Source organism: Drosophila biarmipes, unplaced genomic scaffold (assembly GCF_025231255.1).
Source record: "Drosophila biarmipes strain raj3 unplaced genomic scaffold, RU_DBia_V1.1 ptg000013l, whole genome shotgun sequence".
In the NCBI taxonomy this organism is placed as follows: Eukaryota; Metazoa; Arthropoda; class Insecta; order Diptera; family Drosophilidae; genus Drosophila; species Drosophila biarmipes.
The window spans coordinates 334,949-354,949 of record NW_026114532.1 but is presented as its reverse complement, the minus strand read 5'-3'; the positions used below and the strand labels follow the sequence as shown (position 1 = coordinate 354,949).

The 20,001-nt window shown below is 41.0% G+C and overlaps 2 protein-coding genes across 2 annotated transcripts in view; one reads left to right on the top strand and one right to left on the bottom strand.

Moving 5' to 3' along the window:
• Nucleotides 1–20,001, top strand: part of LOC108021921 (lachesin) — a 570,948-nt gene that overhangs the window by 441,831 nt on the left and 109,116 nt on the right. Inside the window, exon 6 of the mRNA XM_050890018.1 lies at nucleotides 564–706. Within this exon, the coding sequence (XP_050745975.1) occupies nucleotides 564–706 (143 nt within the window). The remainder of the gene's footprint in view (nucleotides 1–563; nucleotides 707–20,001) is intronic.
• LOC122818947 (uncharacterized) overlaps nucleotides 19,419–20,001 on the bottom strand; it is a 129,739-nt gene continuing 129,156 nt past the window's right edge. Inside the window, exon 4 of the transcript XR_007765226.1 lies at nucleotides 19,419–19,660. The gene's annotated coding sequence lies outside the window, so the exon portion shown is untranslated. The remainder of the gene's footprint in view (nucleotides 19,661–20,001) is intronic.

Below are 20,001 nucleotides of genomic sequence, written 5' to 3'. Positions count from 1 at the left end.
CCCTCTGGACGCTAGTCTCGAACCACAGACGGCTATCACGACCCATTTCTTTGACGGCTTTGCAAGAACGAAAGTAGCGGCGGATCGGTTTCAAAACCATATAATCCAGTTCGGAGGAACTGTCATTCCTGCACCTCAGCACAATTTCCGGATAACGGATTGGGCTATCAGTCCTACGTCCGGCGATGTGCGTTTATTGCCATACGAGAAAAAAAGTGAACCAGGCCTAGGTACAGTGTTATCGTTTTCACTGTGACAAATTGTAGCTGACCAGAAGACTACAGGTGCCTATCACTTGTCACTCATCATCGAAGTAAAGTGGTGTCCAAAAACTACACATCAAATAATTTTATAATCCCATTGCACGCAAGGACAATTAGATTGTAGCCGACTGAAAAACAAATTAAATTGCTCAAAACATAGATATACTACGCACTTTGTTTAAGCCTACTTATACGCTTATCAAATTGAGCATGGCCTTGACGGCAGATTCACTAGATTCAATTTTTTACCTACAACGAGCACAATTGCTGTCATTGAACGTTCCTCATTCTTACTTTCAGAACCGAAACGATTCCAGGACATCCAACGTATAAGGCGACCATGCGGTTAACAATTGCTGATGTTCAAAGCAGCGATTACGGCAACTATAAGTGCGTCGCCAAAAATCCTCGGGGAGACATGGACGGCACCATAAAGCTCTACAGTAAGTAGATTTCTTTTATTTATATATTCTTACAAAGGCTAGAAATTAGCTCACAGGTTATTAGTTTTGTTTTAGACAACTAGGTACTCGTTCTGCTTTTGGTACTTTAAGGGCAATATTCTTTTGATTATTAATTCAATCTTCAGGCCAATCATTGCCCAATCTTATCTTAATTGATAGTTCTTAGAAATCTGAGGGTAATGTTAAAAGTAAAAAAAAATAATTTAAAACACGAAAGGAAGCTAGCTTCGGCAAATGGAAGCTTCTAAATATTTGCAGGTCATTTACGTGGGATCATACAGAGCCTATACGTTTTTTTAAAGCGCACCAGGATAGTGTGCGAAGGCAAATACTATTATTACCTAAATGAAGTCAAATTAAGTTAACTTAGGCAAGCCAAAGTTTGTATACCCTTGCAGTTATAAAAAATAATCAGAGTTAGTAAAACCATGTTAATTTTTTAACGATTGTTGCTAGCTTCAGTGATATTAAAAAAAGTTATTTCATTATTTCTCTGACCGTTTCTTTTGCAGCTATATGTTAGAAATGTCCGATTTTTATTAAATGTAATTCGAAAGTCCTAAAATTTAATTAAAAATGTTATAAAATTTGTTTCATTTTATTTTCCCGCCAACTTTCCGATCTTTCCTATAACAGCTATATGAAATAGCCGCTCGATTTTTATTAAATTAAATTTGAATTTCAAACCTAGTTACAAAATTTTTGAAGGATATCATTATACCTGTGAATTGTAGAGTAAAGGGTATACTAAATTCGTCGGAAATTATGTAACAGTTAGAAGGAAGCGTTTCCGACCCCATAAAGAAATATAAACAACATTTTTACTGTAATGTGTTTGTCTCATCAATACCTATCGACTAACATAAAAAAATGTGCCACGCAGACTCTAACGCCCACAAACAGCTTAAACAGTTAAATCTGTCTGCCACCCACATAACATCTACTGAAAAAGCCGGTAGATGCTTTTATATCTTCATTTCTCCTTTTGCTCCCTTAAGCTGAAAAAAACGGTGATAGTCGTGGCACTCGACTATAACGATCTTCTATTTTATACCCTTGCAGAGGGTGTAATGATTTCAGTCAAAATTGGACGAAAATAATATTAGAAATTGTGTTTCTTAACATTTAACCTTCTACGCCTGGAAATAACATTTTTTAATTAGCTCTGCATTTCTAATTAAATTTTATTAAAATCGGAAAATTGGTGGGAAAATAATGACGCGGACTTTCTCACCGCCTTTGCGACGACAAACGTAGCAATCAAATCAGACCTCGTCAGAGCCCAACACCAGGGATATTAAAGTTGTATAAATTGTTCGTCAGCGAGGCGTATATCATTGAATCTAGCGTGAGCATCGTCGGCTAAGGCACGGTTTGGAGTACGAGTGCAGAAGTTGGGTCTTACCCTCAGCACCACGTCCGTGACCTTATGGTCGCCGAACAGACCGTCTCGGCCAGCGACCGGTCGATGGTGCTCACTGGGGTGCACGGGGCTCCCGTCTCATACTTGTTGATTCCTGTGTCAAGAACCACGATGGCTGTCAGGATGATTTGCAAACTCCCATGCTGCAACAGAGATGCCACAGATGGAGCTGCAGTTGGCGAGTCGAACTGGTCGAAACTCCGATAATGGTTCCGCGAGCTTGGCGTTGGATTTGGCGCGTGTAAATCGGAAGCTGAAGGCCGTGGTGACGTCGCCGGAGAAATTGATCGGCGACGTGAACTGGAAGATTCGCGCAAAGGGAGCAGCGTGTTGTAGTTCCGCATACACTTTTTGAACGTGTCTCCGCTGCGACATACTCCTTCGGAATGCTGGTGGGCCTGGCAATTCGCACAATATTTATTTATGATAACGGCGCGAAGCCGCTTCTCAGTGCTGAGCCTCAGAACCCGGTTGCACTTCCGAAGAGAATAGAGTCCCCAACCCTATTTTGGAAAAACGGAGGTTGCCTTGGCCTCCATAGGAAGAAGTACTAGCTTGTGGATGGGACATGTTATAGTCCCTCGAGTGGTAAGGACATCGACTACGCGAACTCTACTATCTGCCCCTGGAAAGACAGATACAACTCTGCCGAGCCGCCAGACATTTAATGGCATATTGTCTTGACGACCACCATATCATCGACTTGGATATCTCTAGAAGGATTCTGCCACTTATTGCGCACGTGAAGTTCTTTTAAGTACTCCTTTTTTCATTGAGCACTGACCTGCTGATGCAGAGCCTTTAAATGTTGCCAGTGATTTATAATCGACTTAGCTTCGCCCTTAATTTCGATCAGCTGTGGAAAACAACGGACCCCTAATCAGAATGTGGCCTGGCGTCAATGCCAACAACTCAGATGGATTTCCGGTTATGGTCGACTGCGGACTGGAATTAAGGAATGCTTCAACTTTGGCACCAAACTTGTACTTCCAACTTGACGTCGACTTGTAGAAAAATGCCTTGAAGCTTTTAACTCTAGTCACCCATAATCCACTATATGTGGAGCTCCTGGTGGAACGAACCGCCACAATATTGGCTATAGGTGTCAGTCAGAGACCCCTTGATCGTCTGCATGAAATCCCGAGAAAATAGAGTCGCTGCCCCCACAGAGGTTTTGCCAATATCCAAATGGACCCACTGAAATCAACCACTTCTAGCTAAGAATCGGGCAAATGCCGCGAGGAACTTCTCGGTTGTCTGGTCGGATGTAGGCTCTAAATGGATAGCCCTTCTGGCAAAAGGCATGTTCTGCCTGTATAGTTTTTTATCTCAAACGGGCCAGCATAATCAATGCCAGAATATGTAAAAGACCTGGAAAAAGAAACTCGATCGATAGGATGATCGCCCATTAATTTCTTTTGTACTCTCTTCTTACAAATAGTGCACACCTTACAGGAGTTTAGCACAGCTTTCACCAGATTCTTGATTTTAGGAATCCAATTCGTCGATCGGATGAGAAAAACCACTTGTTGGTTGCCGCCATGCATTTGGTGTGAAAAAAGGACAAGCAGACGAGACGCATATTCGGAAGGATAGCTAAGATCATTTCTAACAACAACAACGCACTACACAGCTCGAGCCGTGGAAGGGACACCGTTTTAGCCAGGGAAACTCGGGTTTTGGCGGTAAGCAGACGTGTCATAATGTTGTGGCCTACTTCAACCCGCAAGTATATTGTGGCCCCATATGCCTTCTGCGACGCACCACAAAAACCATGATGCTCTACCTTCACCTCTGGCTGGAATCCAACCCACCTTGGAATACGGATCTGTTCAAGCGCGGAATAGCTGCGAAAAAATTCTTGCCACCTTTGATTTATTTTGGTGGGGATATTTTCATCCCAGCCGAACTCTTGCAACCAAATTTTTGAGCGCATAATAACTCTGGCAACCAAATTTTTAAGCGCACAATAAACATGGACAGCCATCCGGGTCGGATGGTTTCGGGTTCACGAAACGGTAAAGTTACCACGTATCTCCCGCTTGCATCTATGGTGGTGGTTTTTAGAAAATTACTCTCGCATTAAGAATTCTTTTAACCTCTTAGTTAGTATATTCTCCACCTCCCAAAACTTAGTAAGAAGTTTTTCCAAGCCCCAGTCACTCGTTTCGGTTATCTGGGTCGTGAAAGCTGATACCCGATTTTGGATAAATGTACTAGCAACTGGGCCCGTAAGCACCATGCCAAAAATAGTTTCCTGACCTAGAATAGAACCACAAATGTTTGTGCGCGTGCCGCTCAGCAACACGGACGGTAAAATGTCGGATCAGAACATCTTTCTGGGAACTCTTTAAAAATGTTGTCGCATCTCGTGGAATTGGGTAAAATGGTAGCTTTCCGGGCAATTCAGGCAAAATGTAAGCTGCGGTGTCTAGCTGAAGGCCTGGCTTATTAGGAGCTCGAAAAGAAAAATGGCAGAGCCTGGTCGCCTGAGCGGAAACGGTCTGATTTAAGCCCGAAACTTCGGCTTGAATATGGCGGAATGGCATCTTAATCAGATTAAACAGGCGTTTCGAAATAACCCGAGTCTATTAGAGCGCGAGCCCCGTCTTTCGTTCCCAAGTGGCATATGTCAATAATTGCCTTGCTTAGCAAAACCGCTCTAGCATCGGTTGCCAAATAGTTCTGCACACCGAGCATATTTTGTGTACCACTGGCGGCCCCCTGTACAGCTGGATTTTGTAGGCCTGCTGAATAAATAAATGCGGAAGTTGATCCACGGGAATCGGAGTTATCTTTATGCAACAGTGTATGGTGCCGCGCTCGACATGTGAAACAGCTGTGAGTGCTAGTAGCTGGTGGCCTCTCGCGAAACAATTTAGGCAAAGCTGCTTTTTTTATGTAGTTCGTTCGCGCATCCACAGACATAAGGAGGAAGCACTGGCATAGGAGCACTGGATGACTCTCTTTTAGGCACAGATCGCAACTCTTTGGTTTTGTGATCACCTTAGCTCCGAAGGAGTTGAGCTTCCTGGAAAAGGGTAGACTCTTAGCGTTAGAGTGATTGCTGGTGCTGGGTTTCATATCCTCAATCGCCTCTAGCGTTCGGTATCGGTCGCTAAGAAACGTGTTCATTTCATCCCAGGCCGGAATGTCAGACTCGGATGAAAGGGACTGTTTCCATAAGGAGAGAATTAGTTTTGGTAATCTACTGTCGAACAGGAATACCAATAGACAGTCCCAATTCTGTGTGGAAATGCTGGAATGAGCCAGCGCTATCGAACTCCCTTGGATTGTGCTCTGTAAATCTTTCAGAGTCTGGCCAGATTCAGACCTACGGAACTCAAGTTAAAAAGGAGTTTGAGTTGGCCGTTCACTAGAGGTCTCTTGTTTTCGAAGCGGTCTCGAAGCGCTGCCCATGCGGAATCGAAACCCTTATTTGGACTAGGCAACGATTGCCTTAGCCTTACCGCTAGTTTTATCATTTAGATAAAAAAGTTTTTCGACCGATTTCAACTCAGAATTGTTGACATAACCTGCTGTAAGAAAATCCCTAAATGTTGGCCATTTCAGTCCCCTTCAAATACTTCAGTATCGCATGACAGACAGACAGAATGTAAGTGGACTAAATATTGGCACTCTTGGGCGGATGCTGAGAACTGGCTTGTTCGATTAACTCACTGAGCTAAACCACTGGCAGAGTCGCCAGAGTCTCTTCCGCCCCTTCATTCGTAATGCAGGAAATCGTGTCATGACACGCTTAAAATTCTTTCTGGGCTTTGTCCTCACGGAGTTTGCACGTGTGGACGGGCGGAGATGACGGCCCTGGATCTTCAATCGTCGCTCTAATATGGCTCATACGGTCGGACACCTTGATGAACCGCGCAAGAGTTACGATTGCAATTTCGATACCCATTTTTGTCTGAGAACGAGCTAGCGACGGAGTTGGTCTGGATTTGTGGCCTAACCTTAGGCGTGAGAGGACTCAGAGACGATCGTTTCTAATTGCTCGTATTTTACATGCGGAACTGTAAACCTTGGTTTATTCCTCTTGACATTCCAGAAATCAGTTTGTTTGGGCTACCCTTGTTTGTGTGGTGTTAAAATGGCTCACACTGTTGTGGATCACCGGATTGGATACCAAGAGAAAAATATTGACAAAAAATCGCATGAAAAAAAATTAATTTGATTTTAAACAGAGACTATTTCATTTTCCCGTTATGGCACTTGCAGCGGTCCGCTTGTTTTCGCTATTAGCATTTCAGCTCCGGTATACCTTTAAAATTTGTGTGAAAATGGAACATACTTGAAAATTGTTCTGGAAGATATTTGCAGTTGTTTGCTGTGCTGTGGAAAAGACCGCTAAGAATAGAAAAATATTTATATATTTCCCACCCTCGCGGCTTGCAACAAAAAAAACATTTATTTATTTATTTTTATTTAATGGATGTGAGCCGCCGGTGTGTGCGAATTAGCACTGCTGAAATAAATATCATGCAAATTTTGGAAAGGCGTATTGTGGTAATGGGTTTTGTGGAATCAGGCTATTTTGATTTTTGATAATATTATTATACATAAACAAGTTATCCAACCCGTGAAAACAGGACGCTTATGGCTTTTATAAGCAATAATTTTAATTTCTGCATTTGCCTTTGGCTTTGGGGTACGATCTTGGTTCCCCAACTAAGTTAAACAAATCAAAATTAATGTAAATATCAGCTTCCGTTCGAAGACCAATCAAATCGCATCGGTCAGCATAATTGAATTTCACAATGAGATTCGGCAGTTTCATCTTAAGCTTTTACTCTAAACATAAATTGAAATTTTAAAGTTAAAAAAGATAAGCTCCTGGCCGAGGTTCGTTGGATTTAATTTAAGATGGAAGATGGCAGTCTCATTTTGACCCGAGCCGAGATCAGTCAAGTAAAACCTAAGAATTGTTTTGTGGTAATAATATTGTGGTAATAATATTTTCAATAAAGGTTTAACATCATTAAATATTTCAAAATGTAAATTTTATTTTTTCTTTAATATTTCAAAAAAAAAAAATTAATTGGCGCCCAACGTGGGGCCGCCTTTTAAAAATTTTAATAAAAAAAAATTAAATAATTAAATAATATTAACTATAAAAATCATTTTATAAAAAAATAACATGTTTAGACGATAAATTAAAAATCCATCACCAATCGACGAACCTAACATTGTGACAGTGATCGTTGTTCAAAAGTTAAATGGAAATCAATTAATGTAATAATTCATTTAAGCCCGAAAATATATCAAACGTCTATTTATTATTAGCACAAAATAAAAACCAAACAAAATATAAAGTGAAAGGAATAAATAAAAAATAAAAACCAAAACCAAATTAAAAATCTAGTGGCAAAAAATAATAAATAGTACAGAAAAATTTAACAAAGCACAACAAAGTGAATTAGGAGAATCTTCAAATAAATTATAAAAAAGGAAGGGCTATAAAGCAATCCCTCGCCAAACTTTACACGATAACAAACAAGTGAACTCTAGAAGGAAGAAAGTGCTGAATGGCATTTCTTCGCCAACATCAGCACGACAACAATCAAACAAATTAAGGAAGGAAGATTAACCCACAACCTCACAGAAGGAAGACACCGTCGGGACAGTTTCGTGGGCAAATAATTTAAAATAATAAAAAACTTAAGATTTTAACTTAAGTTCAGGGAATAAAAAAATTATATACTTGATAAAAACAATAAGATATATTCGCGAATTAAAAAATATATATCTTTATAAAATTCAAAGTGATCAATATTTTATCGCTTAAACAATTTTACGAAATAAAATTATGGATGCTGCCCATGACGCTCTTACCAATCATGGCCCCGTTTACTACTGTAAGCAAAAAGTAAGGTGAATTTTCAATTTCATGTCAATGTCAGTATCAGTACTATACTTACGCTTATGTTTACCAAACGATCAAGAGTGCATTTGTCGATTTTTACAATGTATAATTTAATTGAGCAGAGAAATGTTGTTTGCGGAATGAAATTTCGGCTGCGGAAACGTTGAGGATATTGCGGATGGCCTTTGGTGATTCTACCGTGTCCCAGAAAAATGTTTATAAGTGGTACAAAGTGCTGAATGAATTAGTGCTCAAAAATCGTCCGTTGACTGTAAGAGACCTTACTGATATGATCGGAATATCAGAAGGATCTTTGAAGACCATTTATTACCGAAAACGCTCAATTTCATGCAAAAAAGTCATTGCGTTGATGCGTGTAAAACAATGCTTTCTCATTATCAGGACAAGCTCAAATGCATAATACCGGGCGATGAGACTTGGATTTATGCTTACGACCTTGAAACAACAGACCAATCAAGCGAATATCGTGCTAAATGCGAGGCCAGACCGATAAGAGCACAAAGTCGTTCAGTTTTTTTCACTTTGCCGAACTGTTAATAAGGAATATTATTTGAGCATTATGCGTCGTTTACGTGATGCTTCATTCATTTGTCGAAAAAGACCAGAATTATGGACTAACCACTCTTAGTTTTTGCATCACGATAATGCACCGTCGCACACTGCACTCCTTCTTCGTGACCATTTCGCCAAGAATTCGACGCATATCGTTCCGCAACCACCATATTTTCCTGATTTAGCCCCGTGTCACTTCTGGCTTTTCCCAAAACCAAAGAGACCGCTCCGGGGAAATCGCGTCGAGTCGATTGAAGAGATAAAATCAGAATCGACCACGGCGTTCATGGCTTTACCGGAAAGGGACAAATGGCCTGTTTCGAGGATTTGGAAAAAAGGGAAAGGACAGCGTAATTACCAAGGAAACAAACAAAACAATTAGGAGCAAAGTTCAGGAATTAGAATCAAACAATTTCTGTGCTCAATTTGCAAACAGGTTTAATGGATTTAAAAATGAAAATAAATATCTGGGAAACAACATACGATTTGTTCAAGTTCGACAAAATAATAATAATAACAAAACGGGCAATCATTGGGGTAACAACCAAAATTATAACTGGCCACAAAGGGGAAAATTTTGGTAAAACAATAACCAAAATAACACTCAAAAGCAACAAGCTGGCGAGCCAACGGTTGTTGATCCATCGATTCAACTCCAGAATAAACCTAATAACAATCGGCAGCCGAATAATAATTGGCAGACAAATAATAATCGAGGGAGATATAATAATAATTATTGTCAAAATAATAATCGTTCAAATTACTATCGCCCAAATCAAAATAGAGAGCAAACTCCAGCTAAAAAAAAAGGGAACCAATAAATAAATTTTCAATTTACTAAAAAAAAATTGGAAAAAAGAAAAAAAATTTAATGAATAAAATTTATTATACAAAAATATTTTAATGATAAAAGTAATAAAGGTACAGATTCATTATTTGTGGAAAATAGTGAGAAAAGCTTGGAATTAAAAAATCCTGAGAACGCCGACGTAGAAATATCCGTCAACAAAAATAAAATTAAAAATCCTGAGAGTGCCGACAAAGAAAATACCGTAAAAAATCTAAAATTTAAAAATCGTTTGAAATGTAAAAATTTTAAGCCTTCCGTCGTTGAGTTAACCGACAAACAAGAGATGAATAATATAGGTACAGATCAATTAAAAGGGCTAAAGGAAAAAATATTTCACTATATTCAAAGAAAAATATATATTCCTTTTAGAACAGACATAAGGGGAAAAATATCGTATTCACGACTGGCCAATATACGGGAAACAATATCCGTATGCTTTATCTGTCACCGACTTTGTGAATAGTGAAATCAGTAGAATGTTATCAGAAGAAATTATTTGGCCAAGCCAAAGCCCTTACAATTCTCCAAACACCGAAGATAAAATTTTTTTAAAATTGTTTCCCCGATAGTTCGTATGGGAGCTATAAGATATAGTTGTCCGATCCGGCTGGTTCCGACTTATATACTACCTGCAAGAGAAAGACGACTTTTGACAAAGTTTCAGCCCGATAGCTTTAAAAGAGAGACTAGTTTGCGTAGAAACGGACGGACAGACGGACATGGCTTAATCGACTCGTCTAGTGACGCTGATTAAGAATTTATATACTTTATGGGGTCTCCTTCACTGCGTTGCAAACTTCTGACTGAAATCATTTTACCCTCTGCAAGAACATAAAAATATTCCAAATCGTAAATGATATTATGTCAAAAAGCACCTAAGCTATAATTTGTTCATATATTTTTTCCCACCAATGCTTCGATCCTATGGCAGCTATATAATATAGTCGTCCGATTTTTAAAAAATTTAACTAAATATTTAGAACTAATTAAAAAATCTTAACCGGGTGAAGAGGTTATATGTTAAGAGAATCTATCGGATACCCCCTTAAGGGAGCAATCGGGAAATGGAGGCATTAAGCGTCTACCAGCTATTACAATATATGGTATATGGGAAATCAGACAAAAAATAAGTGCTTTGTCCGTTTCTTGTCATCATCAATGTATTGATGAGACGAAAACTGTTTCAAAGCGGTTGAGGTTATGTCGCTCCGAATAGGTTTTTCCAATTTTTTGAACCTCACTTTTTTTTTATTGTTGCATTGCATTACAATCAATGCGATGGGTAGTATATAAGTAAGTATGTGGGTAAGTGGTTTGTTACAAAACTCGTGTTAAACTGTAGGCCAAATTCGACTTCCGTGGTTCTAGATGATTCTGCCTTTGATCTCTTCTATGCCCTCCAATTCGCTGTCTTCGCCGCGGCCTTCCAATTCGCTTCTTGTTTATACTGAAAGTCTTTATCGATCAGGTGGGACTTAAGCATCTGCACATGCGCATGAAGTCTAGGAATCCAAGCCCCACTTCCCTAGCTTTTATAGTTTTCTAGACCTCAGTGTTCATACGGACAGACGAACGGACGGACAAACGGACATACGCGTATGTATCGTACATACGATCTGACTGACGAACATGGCTAGATCGACTCGGCTACTTATTCTGATCAAGAATATGTATACTTAATGGGATCGGAAATGCTTCCCTTTACCCGTTACATACTTTTTGACGAATCTAGTATACCCTTTTACTATATAAGTAATGGGTATAAAAAGAAGTTTGTTATGTGTGTACTTAAGTGTTAAAAAGGACTTGGGTCTAATGAGAGGTGTTCGATGTTTAAGAACCATATTTGACGGCAGAAGCTAGTTCGTATTTGGATAGTGGGATATTTGTAGGCCTCTCTGCTTGCCAACATAACGAAAATGAATGTGTAAGGTGCTTGGAAAACAATATTAATGTGTGTAGTTTGTCAGTCCACAAGCTAAGCTTTCACTTGATCGTTTTTGATACGAAAAAACATTTTTTAAACATATGTATATTTTTTTATTAAACATTTTTGTTTTTTAAACATTTTTTCATTTAAACTGTCTTACAAATTTGTAAAAAGATTTGTTTTTTTTTAAGATTAAAATATATACACTACCGAGTCTCAGGTGAGGACTTCTTCTGCTGACCTTCTTAGTGGCGCGGTTCATGTGATCATCCATTTTTCTGGCCTTTGTACACCACACTTAGAATTAAAGCTTAATTTTTCTTTTCCGTCACGCTTAGACCTATTATGCAATTCAGCCCATATCTTAATCGATAGATCATTATTGGTTCCGACAAGATGGACAAGCCTCTATTAGTTGCCTTAGCTTCCTATGTTGTTCTGGTGTAAACTGATGGGTATAGGCGGTTTCGTGTTTACAATATTAATTTATACTGGCTGCAGTCAACGTATTCTCCAAAATTGTGTGTCTCTCCCCTGGTCATGAAGAACCGAAGTGGGTCACGCGTCTTTGGATATCCAAAATGCATAATAAGTAACAGATAATGCTTTCACATCAAATGCGTTTCCTGAATTTATATTTGATTGATGATTTGATTTGAGTCGACATATATAATTGAACACATATATAGGATGGGACTGGAGTGGAGAGTAGGTCGAAACATTCAGATAACGACCCTAGCTTGTTCGTAACGAAAATTTTCAGTAAGGCCAATATTAAAAAAGCTCAATCTTTTTACAAGCGAAATTATAAGAAGTCTCGGAAGATGACTTACAATTACTACGTAGGAGACCTCGGTGGCATAAAAAGGTCATAGTTCTTGGCAATACGAGAATTGGCAAGTCCCTACCTAGAGCCGCTCACGTTGAAGGCCTTTAAGCCACGTCTACAAGTTCCAACAACTTTAGGCTTAGCGGAGAACAATAAGGTGTTTAATATAAAAAACTATCGCAAAGAAGTAAGCGATAAAAGAGTTGAGAAACAGAAACCATAATCGGTCATAAATTATGCTGATTTTAATTTTATAATTGTAATTTTATACTAGTTTTGTCACTCTGTTATACTAATTTTTCTTTAATAAATTTCTCTACGTATAAATATATACTTCTGGATTACTTAAAAAGCCTATCCTGAACCGAATCAATTTTTTTTTGGTATGTCGGTAACACAGTTCTGCATTACGAAGTAGAGTTTCTCAGCAATCTCAAGTAATTATTTTACAGTCGCTGGTTACGTCACTATATGTTCTAATTGCTTGTCGAATTTCATGCAAGTTTATTGTAAACAAAAGGTAAGACATGTCGAAATCCAACCCCACTTTCAAGAAACGTATCGTAACAGCTGATGAGACGTGGGTGTATAAATACGAAAAGCTTACAAGTCAATAATCATCCGAATGTCGACCAAAACCGAATAAACCTTATAAAAAAAGACAATCAAGGCCTTTTCATTGTTTTTTTTTTGCCTAAAAAAACTGAAAAATTCGCTATTATATGTGTGTTGCCTTTAATGGGAACTACATTGAAAGCGACAGAATAAAAAGTTAAATAAAAAATGTTTGTGTGTGTTTTACAAACACAATGTTACACAAAAAATTTACACAATCGCAGTAAAAATGTGAATATGAAAATAAGGTATGTTTGTAAAAAGAGTTCCACTGATTCCAATGGTCTGGAGCTGGTTGCTCGTCGATGCAGCTCTAATTTCTTATTTAATGCACTTGCTGGTTCTACGGGTACCCGTATCTTGCGTTCACATATGCATGAATTTACAGATTGCTTTAAATTGTATTGGCAATTCACTTGTAATTGTAATTTTTTAAAATTTATTTGCCTTTGCTAACTTTTGTTGCTTTCTTGATGGCACTTATTCGTTTACACTTTTCAGCCGGAGTCTGGAAGTCAATTGCACACCTGCTCTACTATAGATGTTGTTTCTCGAGATATATCTTTGTATGAAGAAGGCCTAGTATCTCTAACCCGTACAAATATTTAGAAAAATAAACTTACAAATGCATATTAAACTGATTAAGAATTCAAAACTACCCCCCTAAATCTTCTTAGTTAAATTATCTCGGCCGCAACATGGATCATCAAAACCATCATAATTTGATTGTCTTGGTAACTGACCCCAACACTTAGAGGACTTTATTTAGAAATTCTGAATAAAGTAAGGTTTCTCCAGCTGAGACGCAGCTGCCCAAAACAAACGAATAAATAGCAGGCTATAATTGCTGTGCGCGGCGTTGCTATTAGATTTCAGTGATTCGATTTACTTACTAAGTGCACCACAAATAGTTTATTAAGTTACTTACTCTTCGCCAAATGACTGCAATGAGACCAAAGCATTAAAGAAATATAATGCAGCAAAATATAGTTCGCAAGGCCAAAATTGCTAGTTACAAATTCTTCAATTCACAAAATGATTGCGTGGACGTGGACAACGATGGTCGGTGGTAGTTGGTAGTATCTTCATTGCCACCAAGGAACGACCAAAATATTTAAGTTTTATCAACTTATCAGTTAATTCTTGAGCTGGACACCAGAATCGCTTGAGCTACCCAAAAACGGAAATTATGGGGATAATAAAATGTTTATAACTGCTTTTACTAGCATGGTCTATGAAGTTGCTTCCATATCAGCTGTATATAAAAAGAAGGACAAACCTTCGTACTAAAGTTCTTTAATCTGAGCGTTTTAAGCACTTAAAAGATTGCTGTTTATTTCTCATCACTTTTCAAGGCTGTTTTCTTATCGGAAAAACGGTTTTGTGGGAGGATTTGTACGTGGATGAGCTTTGTAACGAACTGATTTGTTTGCTTTCTGCTCGCTATGAGATTCGTGCGGCTAGCTCAGTAGATTGTGTGTGTTCGTCCCACCAAATTATATAAAAGTGAGCGCCCAGTAGTTCAGTGAGAAAGCATAGAATTCACGGGTTTGTAGTGGATTTATTGCGGGTATAACTGCGGTCGGCTTTATAATTTGCTTGTCTCGATGTTCGCTCGCCTCGTTGACACGGTGTTCCAGTTTGTAGCTCCCTGACGATCCTTGTCCGCTGCTTGTCCCTGACGCGTTGACCCGGTCAGTGCTTAGCAACGATTCAAACTCGCTATGGGGTCAGCGGAGCGGGCTTAGGAAAGCGTCACCGTTCTCAGACCAGGGTGAACAGACTGACGATTTCTCCAGGATCACTCCTATCGACACACGACCGCCTGTCCCTTGCTCTGTCCCGGATGGTCCCACGAGAGATTCCGCTCAGATCGTGCGGACAGTCAACGCGGAATGCCAGGAAGCTGCCGGGCTCGATTCTCCTTGCGTGGCTGTTGTGGTGTGGTGATCGCGCCAGGACCTGGTCAACTCCACTTGGCGCACGGGACTCACTCCGGGATACGCCAAAGTAGTGCTTGGGGCGAGGTACACTAGGGTTTGACAGGCTTACCCCCTTACGCCGGCCCCCACTGCTCCAAGTCTGGTAGACCCTCCTGGCGTATCGCCAGGAACCCGTTGGTAGGAATGAACAGACCGCCTTGACTTAGCCGTGCGGTGCCCCTTTGGACCTCAGCCACCTAAGTCTCAGTTCGGAGATTCCTTGTAATCCCCGTCTCGACGTGACAATCTTGCTCCTTGTAGGCTCCCACGGCGCTGCTTTCGACGACTCGTCTTGTTGTGGCTCCCTCGTAGTTTGCTTGGTTGGTATTCGTTCGACAGCTTATCTTAACTCTTCGACTGACCGTAATCGACTGATCCTGCTCGACTGACCATAATCGACTGACTGCTCGCTGCCGGCGCACAGCGGGTTTATATAGGGCCTCCGGGAACAGTTATTCCTCTTTTGCGCACGGCCCGCCGAAACTCTCCACACCGGGTTCAAAGTCCACGACTCCTGTTTGACCCTCTTGTCCTTCACGCACTGCTTCCCGCCGACGTTCAGCCTGACGCTGCCGTCCCGCTGATTCCGGTGATGCATATGGCATGCTTGTGTGCCGCTCCGCTGCCGAGATGTGTTACCTTCTCTCTTGGTCCATAGCTCACGGCCGCGTCCAAAGTCTGGCGACGTCCCGTTACTCCCTTTTGCACAAGGCATTCTCGCTCCGCCCGCCAAAACTCCGCTTTCTCCTTCTCCATTCTTGGTCTTCAAACCCTCTTGCTCTCCAAACTGTCTTGCTCTCCAAATTCCCACGTTCTCCAAACTCTCACGTTCTACGTCCTTGATCTCCAAACTCTCACGTTCTCCAACCGCTCCTCGCCGCGCCGCCACTACGCGAATTCGCCGCGTACCTGGTGAGCGACTGGCCATCTGCTGCTGGGATTTGTGTGGAGTTATTCAACTCCTCACAACTTCTTACCGGATCGGATATTTTAGAACTCCAACTTAAGGAATCAGAGGTCATCCGGATACTCTCAAAGGCGGAACAAGAATTTACCAAATGGGAAAAAGCAAGTTGATACCGAAAATATCCCGAAGGTTTTGCCAAAAGAAGCACAATTAAGTTGAAACCAAAGATGTCACGAAGATCTTGGGTAAGTCATGTTGACGACTTAACGCTTCTTCAACGCTGGCAACTTATATTGTAACGATTCCACATTCAAACAAATTCAGGCGCAGGTGGTACCATGGTGGTACGATGGGAATCAAGTGCACGCGGGTATACTCTGCTGGCTGTCGGCTCTGGAAGTGGATGTAAATGCTTAACCCCATAAAGCGCCTATTATTAAGGGTAATCGAAATCTTATCTCGCGTGCTGGAGAAGATAAACTCGGAAACGAGCTACACCACATACAGATCAAAAAAAAAAGTCCAAAAATTCTCCAGTACGCTGGACGAGTCTCAAACTGACTTTACTAGATGGTCTCGATGTCCCTTAATACCCACCCAACCATTGGTCGTTCCTTTCCATACGTCCGAACGATCCATTCGAATGCAAGTTACCCTACCCCGGAATCCATCTAGCTGCGGCATCAGACTGCTAACTTAGTTCATTATATCCGTTTTATTACCAGCTAAGGAATTAAATAAATGTGGGCACATATCCTAGTACTGAACATGCAGGATTGTATAATTAAAATAGGGGTATGACTCAATGAGATAGGCTTAGTTTGATATGCATTCATGAAACTTTAAATTACAATTGACATCAGCACAAAACTTGGCGATAGCTATTCTTTTATTGTGGCGGAAATTCAATTTAAATTCTAACCTTGTATAATTGAAGATGCAAGGTATACGATTTAAATAAAAATAAAACTTACATTAAAAAGCCAAAAGGAGAGATCTTGACATCTCGATCTGCCTGATTGCAGGTCATTTGGGTGCGGTGTGATTAGGTTTTTTTCTTCGACTCTTTATACCGCCTAGAGTTTTCTTCTCATCTTTTAAAAACAAAATTTGAGGCACTCACCGGTTACATTATCACAGCCGCAATTTATATTATCACAAAATCAATATGTATTTTGAGGAAGGCGTAAGGATAGTCATCTTTAGGTACATCAGGTACTTAGAGTGTAACGAACTGATTAGCTTGCTTTCTGCTCGCTACGAGATTTGTGCGGCTAGCTCAGTAGATTGTGTGTGTTCGTCCCACCAAATTTATATAAAAGTGATCGCCCAGTAGTTCAGTGAGAAAGCACAGAATTCACGGGTTGGTAGTGGATTTATTGCGGGTATAACTGCGGTCGGCTTTATAATTTGCTTGTCTCGATGTTCGCTCGCCTCGTTGACACGGTGTTCCAGTTTGTAGCTCCCTGACGATCCTTGCCTGCTGCTTGTCCCTGACGCGTTGACCCGGTCAGTGCTTAGCAACGATTCAGACTCGCTATGGGGTCAGCGGAGCGGGCTTAGGAAAGCGTCACCGTTCTCAGACTAGGGTGAACAGACTGACGAGTTCTTCAGGATCACTCCTATCGACACACGACCGCCTGTCCCTTGTTCTGTCCCGGATGGTCCCACGGGGGACTCCGCTCAGATCGTGCGGACAGTCAAGGCGGAACGCCAGGAAGCTGCCTCTTTCTTCACTTCGCTTCTACGCCTCGTGTAAACGAACGTTCCACCCTAGCCTCACCCTTTCGCGTACTGTCCGTGCCGTTCATGCTGGCTCAATTCTCCTTGCGTGGCTGTTGTGGTGTGGTGATCGCTCCAGGACCTGGTCAACTCCACTTGGCGCACGGGACTCACGCCGGGATACGCCAAAGTAGTGCTTGGGCGACGTACACTAGAGTTTGACAGGCTTACCCCTGAGCTCACGATTTCTAGTCGCCGGCCCCCATTGCTCCAAGTCTGGTAGACCCTCCAGGCGTAACGCCAGGACCCCGTTGGTAGGAATAAACAGGCCGCCTTGACTTAGCCGTGCGGTGCCCCTTTGGACCTCAGCCACCTAAGTCTCAGTTCGGAGATTCCTTGTAATCCCAATCCCGAACGTCTCGACGTGACAATCTTGCTTCTTGTAGGGTTCCACGGCGCTGCTTTCGACGACTCGTCTTGTTGTGGCTCTCTCGTAGTTTGCGTGGTTGGTATTCGTTCGACAGCTTATCTTAACTCTTCGACTGCCCGTAATCGACTGATCCTGCTCGACTGACCATAATCGACTGACTGCTCGCTGTCGGCGCACAGCGGGTTTATATAGGGCCTCCGGGAACCGTTATTCCCCTTTTGCAGACGGCCCGCCGAAACTCTCCACACCGGGTTTAAAGTCCACGACTCCTGTTTGACCCTCTTGTCCTTCACGCACTGCTTCCCGCCGACGTTCAGCCTGATGCTGCCGTCCCGCTGATTCCGGTGATGCATATGGCATGCTTGTGTGCCGCTCCGCTGCCTTCTCTACGCTACCGCTGTGGTACCTTCTCTCTCGGTCCATAGCTCACGGCCGCGTCCAAAGTCTGGCGACGTCCCGTTACTCCCTTTTGCACAAGGCACTATCGCTCCGCCCGCCAAAACTCCGCTTTCTCCTTCTCCATTCTTGGTCTTCAAACCCACTTGCTCTCCAAACTGTCTTGCTCTCCAAACTCTCAAGTTCTACGTTCTTGCTCTCCAAACTCTCACATTCTCCAACCGCACCTGGTGAGCGACTTGCCATCTGCTGCTGGGATTTGTGTGGAGTTATTCAACTCCTCACAACTTCTTACCGGATCGGATGTTTTAGAACTCCAATTTAAGGAATCAGAGGTCATCCGGATACTCTCAAAGGCGGAACCAGAATTTACCAAATGGGAAAATGCAAGTTGATACCGAAAATATCCCGAAGGTTTTGCCAAAAGAAGCACAATTAAGTTGAAACCAAAGATGTCACGAAGATCTTGGGTAAGTCATGTTGACGACTTAACGCTTCTTCAACGCTGGCAACTTATATTGTAACGATTCCACAGTCAAAGAAATTCAGGCTCAGGTGGTACCATGGTGGTACGATGGGAATCAAGTGCACGCGGGTATACTCTGCTGGCTGTCGGCTCTGGAAGTGGATGTAAATGCTTAACCCCATAAAGCGCCTATTATTAAGGGAAATCGAAATCTTATCTCGCGTGCTGGACAAGATAAACTCGGAAACGAGCTACACCACATACAAATCAAAAATAAAGTCCTAAAATTCCCCAGTACGCTGGACGAGTCTCAAACTGACTTTACTAGATGTTCTCGATGTCCCTTAATACCCACCCAACCATTGGTCGTTCCTTTCCATACGTCCGAACGATCCATTCGAATGCAAGTTACCCTACCCCGGAATCCATCTAGCTGCGGCATCAGACTGCTAACTTAGGTCATTATATCCGTTTTATTACCAGCTAAGGAATTAAATAAATGTGGACACATATCCTAGTACTGAACATGCAGGATTGTATAATTAAAATAGGAGTACGATTCAATGAGATAGGCTTAGTTTGATATGCATTCATGAAACTTTAAATTACAATTGACATCAGCACAAAACTTGGCGATAGCTATTCTTTTATTGTGGCGGAAATTCAATTTAAATTCTAACCTTGTATAATTAAAGATGCAAGGTATACGAATTAAATAAAAATAAAACTTACATTAAAAAGCCAAAAGGAGAGATCTTGACATCTCGATCTGCCTGATTGCCGGTCATTTGGGTGCGGTGTGATTAGGTTTTTTTCTTAAACTCTTTATACCGCCTACAGTTTTCTTCTCATCTTTTAAAAACAAAATTCGAGGCACTCACCGCTTACATGAACATCCATCTACGAAAGCGCTTTCGCTGAGACGATAGCGGCTATCTGCAGAAAATTTAAAGACAATATAAAAATAATGCGAATCGAAACTGAAAACCATTTAGAAATTCCACGACCGAAATGCACCTCTTAAAAAAACAAGAAAGGATGTTAATTTCGGCAAGCCAAAGTTTGTATACCCGTGCAGTTATAAAAAATAATCAATAATTTTATTAAATTGAATTCGAAATTCTTAAAATTATAAAAATTTATGTTCCCAATATTATAAGATAATATGTCAAAAAGCCCCAAAGCTTTAATTTGTTTCAAATTATTTCCCACCAATTATCCGATCGTTCCTATGACAGCTATATGATATAGTCGTCCGATTTTAATAAAATTA